General features: G+C 38.5%; 3 protein-coding genes across 8 annotated transcripts in view; 2 read left to right on the top strand and 1 right to left on the bottom strand.

The window, feature by feature from the left end:
• Positions 1 to 21198, bottom strand: part of LOC108280849 (syntaxin-1A) — a 105236-nt gene that overhangs the window by 63167 nt on the left and 20871 nt on the right. For all 6 annotated transcript variants that reach the window (XR_008393059.1, XM_017496301.3, XM_017496303.3 and 3 more), the window contains exon 3: positions 3095 to 3194. Coding sequence is in view for 5 of the 6 variants with exons in the window: in XM_017496301.3 (XP_017351790.1) it covers positions 3095 to 3194 (100 nt within the window). In the remaining variant the exon portion in view is untranslated. The remainder of the gene's footprint in view (positions 1 to 3094; positions 3195 to 21198) is intronic.
• On the top strand, positions 5057 to 6277 carry LOC108280850 (gamma-crystallin M2). The gene is made up of 3 exons (XM_017496306.3): positions 5057 to 5335; positions 5506 to 5751; positions 5858 to 6277. Exons 1-3 carry the CDS (start codon positions 5327 to 5329, stop codon positions 6140 to 6142), a joined length of 540 nt encoding a protein of 179 aa, XP_017351795.1. The 5' UTR covers positions 5057 to 5326; the 3' UTR covers positions 6143 to 6277.
• Positions 9267 to 10596, top strand: LOC108280851 (gamma-crystallin M2). Its single transcript, XM_017496309.3, has 3 exons — positions 9267 to 9320; positions 9938 to 10183; positions 10268 to 10596. The coding sequence occupies exons 1-3, from the start codon at positions 9312 to 9314 to the stop codon at positions 10550 to 10552; spliced, it is 540 nt and encodes a 179-aa protein (XP_017351798.1). The 5' UTR covers positions 9267 to 9311; the 3' UTR covers positions 10553 to 10596.

Here is a 21198-nt window from a genome sequence, read left to right as displayed (position 1 = left end):
CTCGTTAAAGCACTGGTTTAAAAAAATGATGGTGTTAGGGAAAGAGACAGATTGAGTGATGAACAAAGGGAGTCAGGAAATGCAGAGGCAGAAATATAGAAGTGCAGACATGTTCAGCCAGAGCTGTGATGAGCTGTGAGTTGTATAAGTGTCTCTCAATAGCACATTGTGTATTCTCAGACAAGTCAGACATCAGACAAGTCGGCCTTGGCATTTCTTTTAGTAAACAGGAACAGTGAAAAATGTCCAGTCAGAGTACGTTATGGAAAAAAAAAAAACTTTAAAAAATGTGATAAATTCATTTTTAACCTCTCAGGGTTTGATGATTGAAAAGGGTGTTAGAACGCTTGGGGATGTACTGTTATAGGAAAATAATCAACAATGGGGTCCTAAAGTTAATTCTTTTCCAATAACAGCACATCCTGAAGTGTTTCATTCTTCAAATACTACAGCGATTTGCCATCGATTACAATTTTGTATGAATTAAAATGTACTTTTTATCCATTTATTGTTACATTTTAATGTAATGTCTCTTGAAGTTAATAAAACAAAAACAAAAGAAGCCATTTTATCTTATTGTTATGTTAGCATGAAACTAGAGAAAAAGCATAAAGTCCTCAGACCTGAAGTGTCTGAAAACTTGTCCTGACACTGGAGCCTCCTTAAATAAACTTTTCCTTTCTTTGTTAAATAACAGAATGTTTTAGTTAGTTGTTAATATAGAAATTAAAACGTACTAGAATGAGCGCATTAATATAAACCTGTGATTTGCCTTGTTGTAGAGAATGATTCGATACCTTCTGACCAATCAGATTCGAGAACTCAACAATGCTGTGGTATAAAGAGTTACTCTCATTCTCAACTTTTCCTACTTTAACGCTCCAGTTACTTGCTGATTGCAGTGATATAACGTCAATAAATAGTAGAAAATCAATTACTAAAACAAATGAAAGGAGGATTTGGAATACTGAAAATGATCATGTAATAGCTGTTTATTACTCATTCGCAACGGTGCCGCACATTTTGAAGTGAATGACACATTCCTTGCTGGGACTATCCACAGCAGGACGGTACTGTGTAATGAATCCCATCTGCACAAAAGTTAATCACATTGACATTTTGAAACACAACTGATGACATGTCATTTCCTGCTCGCGCTCTCAAAGAGCAGAAAGCAGCCTTCTCTAAACCATTAGACACTTCCAAAGTGCACAAAGCAGGACTGAATGTGTGGCGTGGGAGAGTCAACGAGTCCATCGATAGAGCATGTGGGCGGGAGTTGTGTGTGTTTGGCACCGCCCGCGTGGGCCATCTATAACCAGATCAGTCAAAACATTAGCAACGAGAAAGAGAGCTTAGCTGTAGTGTTTACATGTTGCTGACTCATAGAGGCCACTGGAAAATAGATGAGCTCTAGTAGGATACACCAAAGGAGCATAATAACAGTGTGTGATAGAAAGACTGATATTGAGACAGCACAATACATAGAAGCTACGTAAAGGCCGCAGTCAGATAGTATACCAGTGTAAAAGGGCCTATGGAAAAGACATGAAGTGGCTGAATTGATATATACAATCCGCTCCAAAACTATTAGAACGGCAAGGTCGATTCATTTCTTTGTGCTATACACCAAAGACATTTGGGTTTCAGATCAAAAGATGGACATGACATGAAAGTTTAGGATTTCAGCTTTTATTTACTTCTATTTACCTGGTATTTACAACATAAAACATAGAATCTTTTATATCAGACGACCCAATTTGTAGGTGAACAGAAGTACAGGGACTGATTAGTAAATTAAAGTAAATAACACTTTATATTTGGTTGAATATCATTTTCTTGCAATAATTGCATCAAGCCGGTGACCTCCTGATTGATTTGGATGCATTTCTCTGTAAATTGGCAGACAAAATGCTCCTGTAGACTTCTGTATTCATTCTGATGCTACCATTATGAGTTACATCATCAATAAAGATTAGTGAGCCTGTTCCAGAAGCAGTCACGCAAGCCCAAGCCATGACACTACCTCCACCATGCTTCACAGATGAGCTTCTATGTTTTGGATTATGAACAGATCCTTTCTTTGCACATTCTCCACACCTTTTCATCACTTTGGGAGAGGTTAATCTTGGTTCCAGAACTTTTGTGGCTCATCTCTGTATTTCTTTTCAAATTCCAATCTGGCCATCTGATTCTAATTGCTCATGAGTGGATGGCATCTTGTGGTACGACCTCTATACTTCTGAACTTGAAGTCTTCTTCAAATGGTGCATTGGGATGTCATCACCCCTGCCCTGTGGTGGTTGTCGGTGATGTCAGTAACTGTTGTTTTGGGGTTTTTCTTCACAGCTCACACAATGCATCCGTCATCATCTGCTGTTGTTTTCCTTGGCCGACCCGTTTCACGTCTGGTTGTTAATACACCAATGGTTTCTTTCTTTTTCAGGACATTCCAAATTGTTGTATTGGCTATGCCCAATGCTTGTCCAATGGCTCTGATAGATTTTCCTTTTTTTTTTCCCTCAGCTTCAAAATGGCTTGCTTTTCTCCCATAGTTAGCTCTTCATACTGGTAGACATGTGTAGCCAACTACCAAATCTTTCTGAACTGCGCAAAGCGCTATCGACCCTCCTCCACATACATCAGCTCACAGACAGTCATGCTTGGCTAGTGTCACAGTGACTGACAGGGGAGAGAGAATACGCCGTCCCTCCCACCCACCTTCATATCTGACTGCACGCTTTTACACTCTCAAGTTAAAACCACCAACTACTGTGAATATTTTTGGCGGGTCCAACTGGATCCCAGTCCTGATACACACCTCTAGGCTGGTTGCAATAACAGTCCTAAATAAGGCATTGTAAACAGGTTGGCGCTAAGGACAGATTTTTAGAGAGGGCTTTGTGTTTCTTGTTGTTTTGATCTATGCCTGTGTATTAATTCATGTATTCGGATATGCCTCGTCGTAATCCCTTGATGACTTATACACGTAAGTGTAACTATTCAATTATTCTTCATAACGCTCTTGCATTGTTATCAATTATGACAAATTATAAATATGGTCATAAAGCTTCGTAAAATAGTAGCATCTTACTTTCGTCTGGATTTGGCGCGGCAAGGATGGCACTGTGTTTCCGCTTTACCTCCTCTACCTTCTCAGCCAGTGAGTCAATGTAGCCACGTATCTCTTCCACCTAAGAGAGACAGAAAGAGAAACAAAAAAAAAAGCCTTCACTCTTAGGTTGGATGAACGCTCACAAGAGCAAAAGAGAGGATGTGTGAGCTTTGGAATCCAACAAAAAACCCCCACATATGACTCATTCTGATCCTATTGATTGATCTCATTCATCATTCTACCTACCTTAGCATCCTTTTCCTGAACATGACTAATAACATTTTGTATACCAATGAGCGTATTAGGAATGTGAAACATACTGTAGAATACTAACTACTAATGTAGTGAAGGCTACAGCAGGGGGAAGAGCTTTCTCTTATAGAGCCCCACAGTTATGGAACAGTCTTCCTATTAGTGTTCGGGACTCAGACACAGTCTCAGTGTTTAAGTCTAAGCTTAAAACGTATTTGTTTACTCAAGCCTACCCTGACTAGATTCTGTTCTACTACTTCGCAGTCATAATTATCTTTTTTCTCCCTCTCTCCTTTCGCTGAGCCCCACACGAATTTATGGAGATACTAGAGATCCAGATCCTCTCTGCCTCTGGATGGAGCTCAAATCTTCTTTAATTCCAGACTGCTGGGACTACGGCTGCTCCTAACGCCATACAGACTTCATATTAATCCATAATGAACTTTTTCACACTATCTGTTGTTACCCAGATGAGGATGGGTTCCCTTCTGAGTCGGGTTCCTCTCAAGGTTTCTTCCTCTTAAAACATCTTAGGGAGTTTTTCCTTGCCACCATCGCCACTCAGTGGCTTGCTCAGTTGGGATAAATTCGCACTTTTAATATCTGTATACCATGTTGATATTTCTGTAAAGCTGCTTTGAGACAATGTCTATTGTAAAAAGCGCTATACCAATAAAATTTAATTGAAATTGAATTGAATTAACGGCAATAAAAACTGCAGCAAGAAGGAAAATAATCAGGTAACGTGTACAAAAGGTGTCCAAGAAAATCCATCAGACCCTCGAACCTGCATGAAATAAAATGCGTTAAATGCTCTCCAGTTTGCTTTTTTAAGTTTGCTCCTCCTTAATTCTGTAATAAAACTCAATATATAGCACATCAGCTTGCTCTGCAATACACTTTATCTCAATAAATCTCAAACGCTGCAATGAACTTAATCAAAATCAAGACACCTGTCGTGATATCATCTCGTAAATGCCCAGAAATGCAGCTTCATCGAGGCTGAGTGTGATATTTTTAATCGCCGATAATAAAACAACAAACGCAATCATATTTAATAATACGAATGGTAAGAAAGACGGATGGTAAATAGTTACCATAATTTCATTAGGCAACTTTAGTCCCTGAAGGCTTAGTGCACTTTGCGCCTGAGGAAAACAGAATAATGTCATCTATTAATATTCATAGAGTGTTTTTTTGAGACCTTCAATATCTGAATTAATAATAGGACTAATAAAGCGTGATACTTCTTCTGTGGTATCAGTAAGTGCTGATCAGTAAGTAATGTTATTACTTATGTAGCATTAAAAATATATATATTTAAGGAGTAAGATAAATAGGGTGTTAAAGGAGAATAATCAACGACGGAGTGGTGTAATGCGACCTGATGAAAAGCAGTTACCAGTTAAACATTTATTTCTTCACCAGCCTCTTTTTTTCCTCTCGTTTGAACCGCAAAGCACGAGCCTGAAGACTTTCCTATGGTGGAAGAATGAAAGGAATAGCTTAAGCTATGAATGTTACAAAGCACTGACACTGAAGACTCCTTCCAAAAATGTCAACAAAAAGGCTCCTTGAAGAAAACGTCACTACATCAACAATTCTATATATTTTCTTTATTTAAAAAAAAATTTTTTTTAATCTGTTTATTATTGGTCTTATGAGTAATTTTTGAAATATCCGAACGCCTGTCGGAGCAGGTCATTGTGTCCGTTACACATGAGTTAATCTTCTAGATATTTGATTCACACAAAAGCTCTTCAGCTCTCCAGAGACCTCCACTGTAAATCGTGTGCGTTGTTGCTTGCTCAGGACATTTCACAATAGGAGGTGCACTTTTTTTTTATTCTGGCCAGGTATAAATTCAGAGCTTGAACGTGGCAGAGCATCAGTTCACCAGCTGGACAAACTGCTCCAACTACCAAATCCTCTGCTGTGACTAACAACAAACTCATCACCATGGCCAGGGTGAGCACCAGAGCTTGAAAATTAATGATTGTACCCTGGGGTTTTACTCGAGGGAAAACCCTGTTTATCTTTTTAGTCTGTGAAATTTAGGAAATTGAAATATAATAATCTTGCTTTGGCGGAACTCACTAAATTCCTGTTGGTTAAATGTATTCTTTCTGTCTGAGCAGATCATCTTCTACGAGGACAGGAACTTCATGGGTCGCTCCTATGAGTGTAGCAGCGACTGCTCTGATATGTCATCCTACCTGAGCCGCTGCCACTCGTGCAGGGTGGAGAGCGGCTGCTGGATGGTGTACGATCACCCCAACTTCATGGGAAACCAGTATTTCCTCAGGAGGGGCGACTACTCCGACTACATGAACATGTGGGGCTGGGGCAACAACTGGATCAGGTCCTGCCGCATGATCCCAATGGTACGCTAATCAACTCTTCTACATGCTAGCATAACAAGTTCTCAACATACACTCAAAGATTTTTTTCCCTAAAAAATGACTCACATGGTTCTCTTCCATAAAACAGTACAGGGGCTCGTACAGAATGAGGATGTACGAGAGGGAGAACTTCATGGGTCAGATGATGGACGTGACTGACGACTGCGACTCCATCATGGATCGCTACCACTGGTCAGGCGGATGCCACTCATGCCACATCATGGACGGCCACTGGCTCATGTACGAGCAGCCCCACTACAGGGGCAGGATGTGGTACTTCAGGCCCGGAGAGTACCGCAGCTTCAGGGAGATGATGGGAACGAGCGGAATGAGGTTCATGAGCATGAAGCGCATCATGGATTCCTGGTATTAAACAAATCCATTTCTGTAATGTGCAAATACTGAATAAAATCTTTAAAAAAGAATTTACTAGTCTATGTTTTGTGCTAACTCCTGTATGGATGAAGATGAGCGATGGAAGGCTGTTTAATTATCATGACACTATTATAATTCTAGTACACCTCTAGAAACCTCTAGAACTGGGGTATTTGACTACGTACCATCCTTGGAACACCATCTATATAATATTCCTAGCTTACAAAGGTCAAGAAAATACTATGATAAGTAATATGAGTGGTGACAGCAGTTACCATTTAGTGCTTGACTATTAAAGATTCGTTTGAGGATGCAGAAAAAAACAACAACCCCAACTTGATCCATGATGGTGCAACAAGCTGCAACAGAGGATCTGCTAGAAGTTGGAATGGTTCAAACTAAAGTTGCCGAACTACAGACAGCAACTTCATACTTTGATCAAGTCTACTAAAATAAATTTGAGTCCTCAAGCTACTGAAATACACTGCTGGGTTCACAAGCCCTGCTTTACCGAATCAAGTCAACGTCATAAGCCTATGGGCTAATCAACATGAGTCTAAAATAAACCATTAAAGCCGCGTATTTGTTCTTAAATCGATGTCTGTTATATACCTAGGTGCTTGTGCTGCAGTGTGATCATATCATGTTCAAATAGAACATCAACGGAATGAAGTGAGTGAGATTGTAATGATGAAGTAAAGCATAAGCATCAATTCATTCCATAAGTGGAAATGTCCAAAAGCAGGACAAAAAATGATCATTAAATACTGAAGTGAGTATTCATTTAAACACTCGACAAAGTCAAGACGGTCTTCACGGCATGATTCTTTTAATAAATGGGCCCCCGATCATTACCTCATTATATCATGATTCAAGTGTCCATGTAAACAGAATACCGCAAAAATAAACAAGTTCCTATAATTGCAAATGCTGCATAATTAAGCAGATTTTGTTGTGTGTGTGTGTGTGTGTGTGTGTGTGTGTGTGTGTGTGTGTGTGTGTGTGTGTGTGCAATTCCTGCACAATTAGGCATTGTCCATTTATCTTTCAGGAAAAAATAAATAAATAAATAAATAAATCTATCTGGTTACAGTCATGAAAATTGTACTTTAATTACTTGCCTCGAGTCAATTTGAAAAGACCTGCTTATTATTACACGCTTTATTGCAAGCCTAGTGCGGATTGACTTTGTGCTCTATTGTATTTTTTTTTTTTTTATGTGAATCCAGACGTTTGGATAGTGCTGTGCATTAGTAAATAAAACTGTTTTTTTTTTTTTTTTTTAAATCTCACAATTTGAAGTCATTTCTTTTGCTGGACTAATTCATGCGTTTCAATGTAACGCTAATCTCAAGAAAAATGACAGCGGTATTCTATCCGACATTCTAGCTAGTCAGATATTCAGATTCCTGCAAGTAGCTTTCAGTACTGTTAGTCTCTGACTTCTTTATTCATGAGCTGGAGGAATACAGTGGCTATAAAAAGTCTACATACCCCTGTTAAAATGGCAGGTTTTTGCGAGGTAAAAAAAACAAAAACAAAGATGAAACATAGATGAATCATGTTAGATTAAAAACTGTTTCCACCCTCAATGTGAAATTACAATATATGAAAATGAGGTGGAAAAAGAATAAGAAACATTTTAGGGAAAATAGGAAAAATTACAAAAGTTATACAATAACCTGGTTGCATAAGTGCGCATACCATTTTATACTAGTCGCTTTGGATGAAAGCGACTGCTAAATGAATAAATGTAAATAATTGGGGATGCGGCTGTGTTCAGTAACGACCCGTTCGCATTCAATCTCATATTCAAAATAATTATAACACACTTTTACATTGCAGAAAGATAAAAGTACATTATCAAACATGTGATTCATAGGCTAGTAATTAATGAATTGCCAAAGTGATATTAGAAGGATAGATTAGATAGATAGATAGATAGATAGATAGATAGATAGATAGATAAATACTTAGATAGAAAGATATTGCAGATAGATAGATAGATAGTTAGATAGATTTGATAGATAGACAGACAAATAGACAGACAGAAAGATACTGCAGATAGATAGATAGATAGATAAATAGTTAGATAGATATTGCAGATAGATAGATAGATAGATAGATAGATACTGCAGATAGATAGATAGATAGATAGATACTGCAGATAGATAGATAGATAGATAGATAGATAGATACTGCAGATAGATAGATAGATAAATAGTTAGATAGATAGATATTGCAGATAGATAGATAGATAGATAGATAGATAGATAGATAGATAGATAGATACTGCAGATAGATAGATAGATAGATAGATACTGCAGATAGATAGATAGATAAATAGTTAGATAGATAGATATTGCAGATAGATAGATAGATAGATAGATAGATAGATAGATAGATAGATAGATACTGCAGATAGATAGATAGATAGATAGATACTGCAGATAGATAGATAGATAAATAGTTAGATAGATAGATATTGCAGATAGATAGATAGATAGATAGATAGATACTGCAGATAGATAGATAGATAGATAGATAGATAGATAGATAGATAGATAGATAGATAGATTCCACCAAAATTATACATATAAATGTGTTCATTCATTATAGGTGTTTTGTTTTTTTAATTATATAATAATGCTTTTTTAAGTACTGTAAGAAACATCTGGTAGCCCAGGAATATATGAACACTGTATCGTGCAGTTATTATGAAACGCTGCCTCTAGCACTCGGCACCATGTAAATAAGGAAACAGAATGTGTCCCTTGTGGCTACAAATTAAAAAAATTCAATGAAAAAAACCCCAATGCAATTTACATATAGAACTAATAATAATAAAGCTAACAAGCCTATTATATACTTAGTATATGAATTGTGTACAGTTTGCTTCACTGACATGCAAACTGAAAAGAATGGATTTCAGCTGCTTTGTCTCAACAGTCAGTCCCATTGTGAAGTCTTATAGAGAACCGAGGCACATGGAAATGTAACGAAAGCTCTGTTCACTGTTGCTTGCTCAGGACATTTCACAATAGGAGGTGCATGTTGTTTTGTTCTGGGCAAGTATAAATTCAGGGGTTAAACATGGCAGAGTGTCAGTTCACCAACTGGAAACTGTTCCAGCTACCAAATCCTCTGTCGTGACTAAAGACATCACCATGGCCAGGGTGAGTACCGGAGTTTAATTAAAGATTTATCATTTCCTATTACTATTTGAGACAAAATGATTGATTCTAAAGTTGACTAAAAACATCTAGTATCAGGATGATCGCTTATGTGAAAAGACCTCTGTGTTTCTAATATTGCTCCCAAAGCCAGTTTCCATCACAGGGTGTAGTCCATGTCAATGCCAAGCCCACTGGCACTGTAACTGACCCCCAAATGTCACGTTGCAGGAGATGAGCCCATAAGATGGCTCCATGGTGCCATTTCAGGCTGAGCTTGACCAGGTTATGTCAGTGGCCTGGTCACCAGATGCTCACTTGAAAACACCACCCACAGGCTCCAGGGTAGAGGCTCAGAAGCCCTAATCTGGGAAGGGTACACTTGGTCTTCTTTGTACCTTTCATATTGGTCTTTAGAATCACATTGTTTGACCTCTCCACTCAAATCTGTTGAAGGTCTCGATCCATGAATGGGTTCTAACATTAAAATAGATTTATTCTAAATCTAACAAGATGGCCTGATCCTATAGGAGATTAGTGTAGTTGTGACACCAATATGACAGATCTATAATCTTGCTTTGAGCTCACTCATTCCTGAAATATTTACCCCAAAAAAACAGATCATCTTCTACGAGGACAGGAACTTCATGGGTCGCTCCTATGAGTGTAGCAGCGACTGCACTGATATGTCATCCTACCTGAGCCGCTGCCACTCGTGCAGGGTGGAGAGCGGCTGCTGGATGGTGTACGATCACCCCAACTTCATGGGAAACCAGTATTTCCTCAGAAGGGGCGACTACTCCGACTACATGAACATGTGGGGCTGGGGCAACAACTGGATCAGGTCCTGCCGCATGATCCCAATGGTACGCTAATCAACTTGCTAGCATCGCAATTTCTCAATCTGAAATAATGAAAGTTGACTCACATGGTTCTCTTCCATAAAACAGTACAGGGGCTCGTACAGAATGAGGATGTACGAGAGGGAGAACTTCATGGGTCAGATGATGGACGTGACTGACGACTGCGACTCCATCATGGATCGCTACCACTGGTCAGGCGGATGCCACTCATGCCACATCATGGACGGCCACTGGCTCATGTACGAGCATCCCCACTACAAAGGCAGGATGTGGTACTTCAGGCCCGGAGAGTACCGCAGCTTCAGGGAGATGATGGGAATGAGCGGAATGAGGTTCATGAGCATGAGGCGCATCATGGATTCCTGGTATTAAACAAATCGGATTGTGTAAATACTGAATAAAATGCTTAAAAATGATTTTTCTCGTCTGTCTTCTGGTATTATCTATAACTATATATGAGCCCTGTTCAAAACATTTAGGAAGACTATGACCACTCCATTTTTTATATGAACGTGTACCATTGTAGGTTTTTAAACCATCAATGTAACCAGAATTGCCAGTGGTCTGTGGTTCCAGACTTGGAAAGGCCAGAACTTCACTGAGTACTTCTGTTTGAGGATACAAAGATGCAAACACTCTCCTTTTACCCTTGTCTGCACTTGAGAAAGCACACTGCTGAAAGCACACTGCCAACTGATAATACTGAATGCACAGCCAGTTGTGCTACAGAGGTTGAAACACTGAAGCTGGTTCTTGATGAGCTGCATGACAGCCAAACAGTCTGGCTGCCAGTTCTGAGAGAATCCTTTGAATCTTTCTATGGAAAGAGCCTGCTCCAGAGGAGTAGTGAGATTTGAAAGAAAGAAAAAAAAAAGAAAGAAAGAAAAAACCACTAGAAAATTGCCCAGAAAATAAGAAACTGGGCTGCTAAGTCTCACTCAAAAGAGGTGTTGGATGGCAGCGACCGCTGGATTGGAAAGAAAAGGAAACCATCAGCTCGGTGGCCGGTGATAAAGACACATTACTCGTCATTTAAAGTTAAGCGGCGTTAGTCAGAAAATTAGCCCTTTCCTCACTTCTTAGGTACTCCCTGAACCAAGGACAGGAGGAATTTACCAAACGAGATGTCATCACATCACTTTAAATCAACTTAAGTAAATGAATAATCTGTTACAGGAACCAAAAAAAAGGCACCAACGTGTTACACCTTTCCCATATGATTTAGCAAACCCTAATATTTTAAACACACATCCTTCTGCCCTGAGGCAGTGGGCTGACAGTGCAGTTTTATATTCCTAACTGTCCTAATGTAGTCATTTTCTTATAGAATTCCTTAAAAGCATTCATATCACTCTCATCAATCCTACAACATACATCATCCCCCTTCCTCTTTATCATTCTTCTCCTTCGCCATATAAAATCACTGATTACGTCCTTAATAGCCTCCTTACTGCATCTGCATTTTTAATGCATGATAATTGCCTTGTTTCCGCTGGGAGGTGTTCAATAGAGGCCTCAAATAGCTCCAGAATGCAGATGCATTTTATGGGTCATTAAGTAAATGAGTTTGTAGGATATCAATATTTTCATACCAGACACACGCAAGACGGAGGACGCGTCTGTAAACGTTGGCTGCGTTCCAAATACAAACTCGTTAATTTTTTTCACAAAATTGTACAGAGGAAAAACGGCGCAACGCATGCAACTGGTTACAATTATTATCTAATTTCATTTCATTCTGAGGAGCAATGTTTGAGCAAAAACATCTTTTCTGTAAAAGAAGACTAATCTCAGGTTGTAAAAATCAAGCAGGACAGATATTCTTGCTTCTTCATGAGATTCCAGTTCATATTTCTTCCTGTGACTATTCAGTGTTTCCGCCACTATTGAACTGGGGACGCAGAATCATTTTGCAACCTTCTCAGCCTATCATTTTTGTTCCACCGTGGTGCTGTGTGAAATAAAAACAGAGGGATGTAAGATTAAAATAGCACCTTGGATGCTGTGAAGTCCTTTATATTTGCTAAACTATAAAACGGAGCCCTACATGGAGTCCCTAGCACTATTCAGTTCATTCATTCATCCTTAGTAACCGCCTGGTCAGGGTCGCATTGGTTTAAAAAGTTGGATTAAAAGTCAGTTCCATGCACATCATTTGTTGCGACCAATAATGAGCTTGAGTGATATAGCCGTGGCTGAGGGAACTCTCGGAGACAGAATTCACACTATGCTAACAGTGCTAGCATTTCCAAATCTGGGTTTTATCCAGTGTTTTTGGGAGTATATTGGTAGGGTTTATATAATTCTATATTTTCCATCCATCCATCTTCTACCGCTTACTCCTTCTTCAGGGTCGTGGGGGAACCTGGAGCCTATCCCAGGGAACATCGGGCACAGGGCGGGGTACACCCTGGACAGGGTGCCAGTCCATCGCAGGGCACAATTAATCCTATATTTTAAACCTTAAAATCTGAATAGAGATACAGATATTTAAAACACTGAACACATACAGATATAAATACAGATAGTATTGCATCATTGCATTTCACCCTAGTATCAACTAGAGCCTGGATAGCTCGGTTGGTAGAGCCTCAGGCATGTTTAATCTGAGGATCCAGAGTTCAAGTCCCTGTCTGGGCATTTTAATAGTGGTTAAATGTTGGACTACTGATTGGATGGTCATGAATTCAAATCCCAGCGCTGCCACTGTTGGGTCCTTGAGCAAGGCCCTCAACAGTGCAGATACATGAATGAGATAAATGTAAGTCACTCTGGATAAGGGCATCTGCCAAATGCCATAAATGTAACTATGTCTTAGCCATGATAACCTTCACGCAATACTGTGTGGAACCACAACTTTTATCTTCGTATAAGGTATGACTCTTAGTTTTATTATTGCAAGCTGTACCAACATCCCATTCTTGCTAATCACACATAGCAGAGTTTCATATGCCACAGCACACCTTCCCTTTGGTTCATCCTTGGTTTATCATTTAGAACCATAGTTCTCAACGTGCGGTCCGGGAAGCCCACACAGGGAGTCGATCTTTTTTGTTGTTGTTGTTACAGTGGTGAAAATCACAACACCATTACCAAAATGATTATATTTATAATTGAGTTCCTGTCGTTATTGGCCTACTTGACTGGTTACTTGAATTGAATGGGTTTAATCCAAACCTCAATAACTCAAAAACAAATAGCCTATAAATAACGAATCTAATGAATATTTTTAATAAAAATGTTCAGTTAGTGGAAAGTTCGGGAATTAAACCTGATTTTTCATAAATAGCCACACTATTATAGTAAATATTTACATAATGTTAACATTCCTAATACTGGAATATTTGTATTATATTCAGAAAATAATAATAAAATTTGTACTGAGGGGTCAGTAGATTTTTTTCTTTACAATTAAAGGGCTGCAAAAAAAAATTCGAAAACCCAGGATTTAGTACCCCTTGAGCTAACAAACACCCACCTACGCACATGCCTAGCTGCAGACCTTCGTCTGCCCTCCTCATCGATCCTCTTTTCACTCCAGTGCATCCTTAAAGTCCTGATTTAATATGGCATTGAATGATGTGAATTAATCTACACTCAAAGTGCTAGCCGAAGTCACAATCGGTATTTAAAAAAAAAAAAAAACCCACATCGCATACTACGTGTTCACTTTCATATATTTCAAAGCATAATTGTTCTTGTGGTGGCTGAAATATAAAGTTTGACCTGTCTTAAATATTGTGTTTCTCTTTATTTCACTTTCTCTTTGAGCTATTTCACGTCGTACACGGTGAATCCCTTTTTGCAATAACAGTGCTGCGAAGCACTGACATAAAAGTGGGTGATCTGCGAGTGATCATAAGCTTGTCATTTTAAATCTTATGACTGCCAGAGGGTCCTGAGCAAGGCCGTGGACCTCCGTCTGCTTGGATTGTATCCTCGCTCTCATTGTAATTATTGCTTGAGATAAAAGCATCTGTCAATGTAAATAACAGTAAAGTGAAAATTCTCCATCCATCCATCCATCCATTTTCTACCGCTTACTCCTTTTCAGGGTCACGGGGAACCTGGAGTCTATCCCAGGGAGCATGGGGCACAAAGCGGGGTACACCCTGGACAGGGTACCAATCCATCTCAGAGCACAATCACATACACACTCACACACCCTTTCATACACTACGGACACTTTGGACACGCCAATCAGCCTACCATGCATGTCTTTGGACTGGGGGAGGAAACCGGAGTACCAGGAGGAAACCCCCGCAGCACGGGGAGAACATGCGAACTCCGCACACACATTCTATAGAGGGGAAACTGTTCTGGAAAGTTTCCCATTTCATAGTTACATCTTAAAGTGTCATTATATTTCTGTGTATTGTTATTGGACACCCTGTATTCTTGTGCCAAAGAACGATAGACGTTTACTAACAATTTATACATAATCTTTGCATATATCTGAAGTGAATATTATCAAGGTCATCTACCTTGCTTACATTAGGTTGAATCAGAGCTGCGTGTCTATGTCCCTCACACAATAGACTTTAATATAGCCTAAATTTTTTTTAACGTTTTAAATATGCATGTGTGCTTTTGTTACTATATTCCCTCCTGAACAGACTTTTTAGACTGATGGTATTCTTAGTCCATGACCTAGTGCACTACTATCAGGATCTATTAATTGATAGAGACTTCGAAGCATTTCTGTAAACCTCTCTGGAAAAGCGCGTCTGCCAAATGCCGTAAATGTGAATGTGAATGTAAATATACAGAACATGGATGGCTGGATGTAATCACTGGTAAATTGCTGAACTGAAGGAGATGTGCAGTTATTGCAAAATGATCAACTTCAGGTTGGTAAAAAAAAAAAAAAAAAAACTCCTGCGTGTTGCTCCACATCATAGACACACTGTCATGTTTTATTCTTACTTAAACAATTAAACAGGCACAATGGGATGGGCTTAATTGCGTTTTGCGTGTACTGAAAATACCGGTTCACTGTAACTGAGTAGATCCATACTGATACTGTATTTTTACCTCACATTTAAGATGAGATCATCTGCCACATAAATAAATACAAATATTGAAATAAAATTGACATGTTTTTTAACTGACCCCTGTAAGTAAGACTAAACTTGGGAGGATTTAGAGAGCGATTCGCAATAAACAATTCTGGAAGCGGTAATAGTTGTGGTCTATATTTAGGAACATGTTGTGTCGGCCATCGCGCTAATTGCTCTACCGTGCTAATGCGCTGGATACAATGAGAGCTGCTGTCTCTCAGTGGAAATGAACACAAAATGAGTGTTAATTGGTGGCCCTTTTACAAAGAATAGCACTCAAGAGCTTGCCTTGTCTGAGCTCTCTCAGTGTGTGACCTCTAATTCGGAAATTTCTTTTTAAAAATAGCACTTAGAGGCATAAGGGAGGGAGTCACAGTCAAGGGCAAAAGGCTGGTGGGGTCTGGGTGCTGTCTGCCACCCTGTCACATCTGCTCTTGAATTGTTCATTACTGACAGGCCCTTGAATGAGTGCGGAGTTTAATTGCACTCTTTGACCCTTATTGATGGTACATCCTTACACACTCACATCCATGCATTATCTTGCTATCTGTCTCTGGTTTGACGCCAGAAGCAGACACAGTGCTCTTTAACGGAGAAATCAAAGCTAAATGTGGCAGCTTTAAATTGGCTGTGTGTGACTGTGTGTGACTGTGTGTGTGTGTGTGTGTGTGTGTGTGTGTGTGTGTGGCAAGCATGGTCCAGTCAATGATGACATGGACACAACCTGGGAAGCACAAGTGCCTGCGTGTGTGTGTGTGTGTGTGTGTGTGTGTGTGCACGCGTGTCCGACACCTCCTTTCTGAGGCTCTTTGAGTAAAGATGTTGCAGGGCTCAAGGACAGATGCTCCAGATGGCGGCTCTGTGATAACTTTATAATGAAAAATCCCAAAGTGAGGACGTGATAATACATACAGAGTAAACATAAGCAAAAATGCTGCATCACGTAACAATATTACTAGAGATAGCGCTGACCCGATACACAGAATCGGTCTCAGTTTGACACCAGGGGGAAAAAAATGGTGGACTGGATATCGCAGAAAGGACGAAATAAATCTGATCCTATCCCATAAGAAATGGAAAGGATTGGAATTGGATTTTGGAAAAGACGTTGAGGTTTTCTGGAAACAGGAAATGCTTACAAATATAATTCAACTTCATTTAAATTTTTGTTAAGACTGATTTTGATTACATTTATACGTTATACTTTATTATATCTATTATACAGCGTGTCCCAAAAGTCTCCATGCATAGGGGACTATGTTTTCCAGCTCCACGTCGGTTGTGCCTTCGTCACTAGATGTCCGTGGACCTCCACTTCCTTCTCGGTCGGTCCGCAACACGTTCAGGTCTTTAGGAATTTTGTTAATAAGTTTGGCGACAGTGTCGTGTGTGATGTGCTCGCCATGTTTCCTGTTAAAGTCCATCGCACCCAGCCGTGAGAATGATTTCAATACGTTCTTCTTTTGTCATTCTTAAAGGCTATCTGAATCTATAGATATAATATAAACTGAGTATGAAACTTTTTGGAAAAAAGCGTTCATTTCCCCTATGTATGAAGACTTTCTGGAACCCTGTATTTGCAATACAATTGTTTTTTTTGTTGTTGTTGTTTTTGTAAAAGCTGCTGTTTTGCTTAAGTCGTCTTTTTGTATTAAGTATTATTTCCAGTATCTTTTAAGTGTTTCACTTTTTTTTTTTTTTTAAATAGAAATAAAAAATATTACATGGGTATCAACATCAGCTGATACTCAAGCTTTCAGGATCAGTGTCAGAAAACAAAAAGCGGTATTTCTTGGTATACCCTGCTTTTATTACATCACTCGATCATTGATTATTTTCCTACAACGGAATGCCCCATCAACACCTCCAGGGTCGGGGGTTCGGTTCCCACCGTGACTCTGTGTGTGCGGAGTTTGCATGTTCTCCCCGTGCTGCGGGGGTTTCCTCCGGGTACTCCGGTTTCCTCCCCCAATCCAAAGACATGCATGGTAGGCTGATTGGCGTGTCCAAAGTGTCCGTAGTGTATGAATGGGTGTGTGAATGTGTATGTGATCGGGTCCTGCGATGGACTGGCACCCTGTCCAGGGTGTACCCCGCCTTGTGCCCCATGCTCCCTGGGATAGGCTCCAGGTTCCCCGTGACCCTGAAGAGGATAAGCGGTATAGAAGATGGATGGATGGAATGCCCCATCATGCTTTATTCCTTACACGTCATATATATATATATATTTTACATTTTATTTCACAAGAATCTCCAGACATGAAGGCACTTCCTATGTAGAAGAAGATGCATTCCACATTTATGTTATTTATGCAATGCAACATTAGTCTGGAATGTCCAGATTAAAGGTAAAATCCAGGTAAAATGGGAATGTTCACTTGCACGATTTCCGACACTGCGATAGTAATACAGCATACATAGCGTAAAGACATCAGTTGGTGTATTTTTATCCTTATCTTTATCAGTGTCCATTTTTAATACAATTACACTACTCTATGATATAGACAACATTATATACTCAATCAAGCAAATATAATAATAATAATAATAATAATAATAATAATAATAATATCACTGTAATGTAAACATAAGCTTATCTTTTATACTGCCCTGTCAGACTACCCTTTCCATTAGCTGAGAGCTCTGCCATTCAGCAGTCGACCTAACAGCAATAAATCGTGTACGATTAGGAGCTTATTTGTCCCACCTTAGATTTTACCTGCCAGGAAATGTAATTAGCTGAAGAGGCAGAATCTTCCAATTAAACAGCCCCATTAAAAACTCATTACAGCCAGGAAATCTCGCTCTATTCTGTGCGTTCCTGGAAAAGCAACATTAGCTTTCGATTGTCAAAATACACACCAACTGCTCAAGTCAAAGTGGTTTTCCTTAGTTGGAGAAGATCTTGCGAACACAAGATCACAATCGAGTGGCAGCAGGTGATGAATTTGATCACTTACAAAGCCAATTTCTGCGCTGATCACTTAAAATGCCATTCTTTCACTTTTAACAATAAACGCTGTGACAGAGCAGATTTACAGAAATGTTGTTTTTAATCCCTAATGAACAAGCTAGAGGATATAGTGGCAGGGAAAAGCTCTTTGAGATGACATGAGGAACCTGGAAAGGAACCTGGAAATGAACCAGACATCAAAGGGAAGCTCTTCTGGGGGGTGGATAGTGGGATTAAAAATCCTTTTAGTATACAGGTGTGGAAAAGTAAAGCAAACATTCCTAATGATGTTCAATAAGAGCAGATCCTCAGATGAATCCTCAGATGCACACAGGACAGTTTTTATGATTGCAGCAGCAGTTCTTCCTTAAAGTATAAAGTGTTTTAATGTGGTACTATGTCACTACACAATGTACTCATGATGCAAAGAAGCCATGTAACCAAATACAAATACATTATTCGGAATAAACTGATAATGTGTCCTAAACGGATACAAATACAGATGTGAATATGAGGTGCATTTTTTTTTTTTTTGGAAAGCTTGCCAGAAAGGTTCAAAGGGCATCAGGCTGAGAGTAGAGGTTTGCATGGGCCAATTGGAAGCAACAATGCGGGCGCAAGAGACTGATCAGATATGAAGCTTCTGGGGGTGGGGGAGACCACATTCACGTTAATGCATTTACATCCTTCGTAACTGCCTGGTCAGTGTAGTGGTGGTTTATTTGGACTATTAGTTTGTTGATATTTTGGGAAAAAGAAAAAAAATTGCATTCAGGTACAAAAAAACAATGACAATTTTTTTTTTATAAAATCAATCCCTCACACATCTCTAGAGATTTTCATTTTAGACCACACCCACTTCGGTTTCAATTCCGAATACAAATACCTTAACAGGTACATATCCACCCTTAGAACAAATTGTGAAAACTAGCTGGCTTGCTAAATAGCTAGTGTTCTAATTATCCATTGCACTAATTAACTAGTAGAACAATATAATAAAGCTCTAGTACACACATAACAAATGCTATATCTTTGAAATATAGTGGAATTTTCTTGCATTTATAATCAGCTTTGTTTGAAATAACACTATTTGTTGGTTAACACCAACCACACAAGTCAACATTACAGTAGGAGATATTCATAGAAAAATTTTTTTATGGAAGATATAGTACTAGTAAAAGACAGTGATTGAGATTACAGTCAGATTTGTGACTTGATGTTTCCAATCAAGCATGGCGATCAAGTTGAGAGTGGCTGTATACACTTTGCACTGCGAAGGAGTACAGATGTAAGCGTGGGCTTGATGTGTGTAACAGCGTGTGTTCACATGGCAGCTACATTAACCTCCTGACTAAGGCAGGACACTGAGAGCTGAGTCACCTTTACTGAAAGCTGAGTCATCATGACTGAGATGTAATCAAGACACAAATATGATTATCTAACACTTCAGATGCCCCAAAACGCCAATGACATGATATAACTCACTTACTGATATGCAAATATTGCTTATTACTATTATTATTATTATTATTATTATTATTATTATTATAAGATCCCATTTATTGACATTAATTAAGGAATAAATCACTGTGGTGATGATGAGAGGATTAAAACATTTCAAACGACCTTTTAAGAACTTTTTTAAGAATCATTTACAGTAATGTTTATTTATATAAACAGTAATGTATTATTTAATGTCTAACATCCACAAAACAAGTTAGTTCTCGTTCTCACGTATTAACAGGCATTCCTTGTCTAGCTTCTTTTTTTCCCTCACTCTCTTGGAGTTAATGAGATTTTATTTTATTTTTTTAAATGCAGCATGAAATGTTACCTAGAAAACACACTGACTTACAAAGCGCCGACACTGGAGACTCCGTCCATAAACATTAAATAAACATCTCCGCACAGAAGCCTTACCCATATCAACAATTACACATTATTCTTTATTAAATAGCAGCACATGTTTTTATTTTTCTGGTTAGGCTTAGATTGCGTGGCACATCCACCATATAGTAACCACAATATTCTCTGAAGAAGTTGTTACTATAGAGATGATAACAACCTTCTGGCCAATCAGAATGCAGAATTCAGCAGCACTGTTGTATAAATAATTATATACAGTCAGACACTATGATGTCTGCTGCTATATATATATATATATATATATATATATATATATATATACTGCTGATATATATTCATATGGATTTAATTTGAAAGTCTGAAGACAGGTAAAATAGAAAGAAGAGTAGGATTTTTTATTATTTTTTTAAAAAATGTTACATTTTTTTAGGATATAATATTTATGCTATAATCATCTTAGAATATATATATATATATATATATATATATATATATATATATATATATATATATATATATATATTCAATTACAAAATCACAGACTGGCTGATTACAGGGAGAAAAACTAGCACAGGCCTTTTACAGCTGGGTTTTACATGTGAAAGACTCAGGGGATGATAAAGTATGAGCTGCTCTGGGAGTTGCAAAGAAAATAGAGACCATAAATGTTTACATTCAGTAAAACAGTGTGTCGTTGCACTGAGCAATACTACCTTTAAATCGTATTGTGATATTTTTACACTTATATGACAATATCCATAGCACAATAGCACAGGGCTGTGGAATTCTCAAATCAGTCTGGTCAGAAGGTGTAGATTCATTTCCCTTACTGCATTGCAAAACTAATATTTTAGCATAAAATGTCAGAGGCGTTATCCAATTCGGTATGCGTTTGGTCCAATGTGACAGTTTGATGTTATATGGAAATGTCTGACTCCTCAGATTACAAACGCTACTGAAATATGAATCTAGCCCAATGAATTTTACAGTTTGAGCATATGAATTATGCCTTTAGCCAAATATGAGTTAGAACTGTAGGAGAACTCATTAAAGACGTCAGTGATATAGTACTGACTGGCTTCATCTATTACAAAAATTTAGCAAAACCTCAGTTCGAATTTTAAAAAATAAAATAAAAT

Source organism: Ictalurus punctatus, chromosome 20 (genome assembly GCF_001660625.3).
Source record: "Ictalurus punctatus breed USDA103 chromosome 20, Coco_2.0, whole genome shotgun sequence".
Classification (NCBI taxonomy): domain Eukaryota; kingdom Metazoa; phylum Chordata; class Actinopteri; order Siluriformes; family Ictaluridae; genus Ictalurus; species Ictalurus punctatus.
Note: the sequence above shows the minus strand (reverse complement) of the source record. Positions and strands in the feature narration are given on the sequence as shown.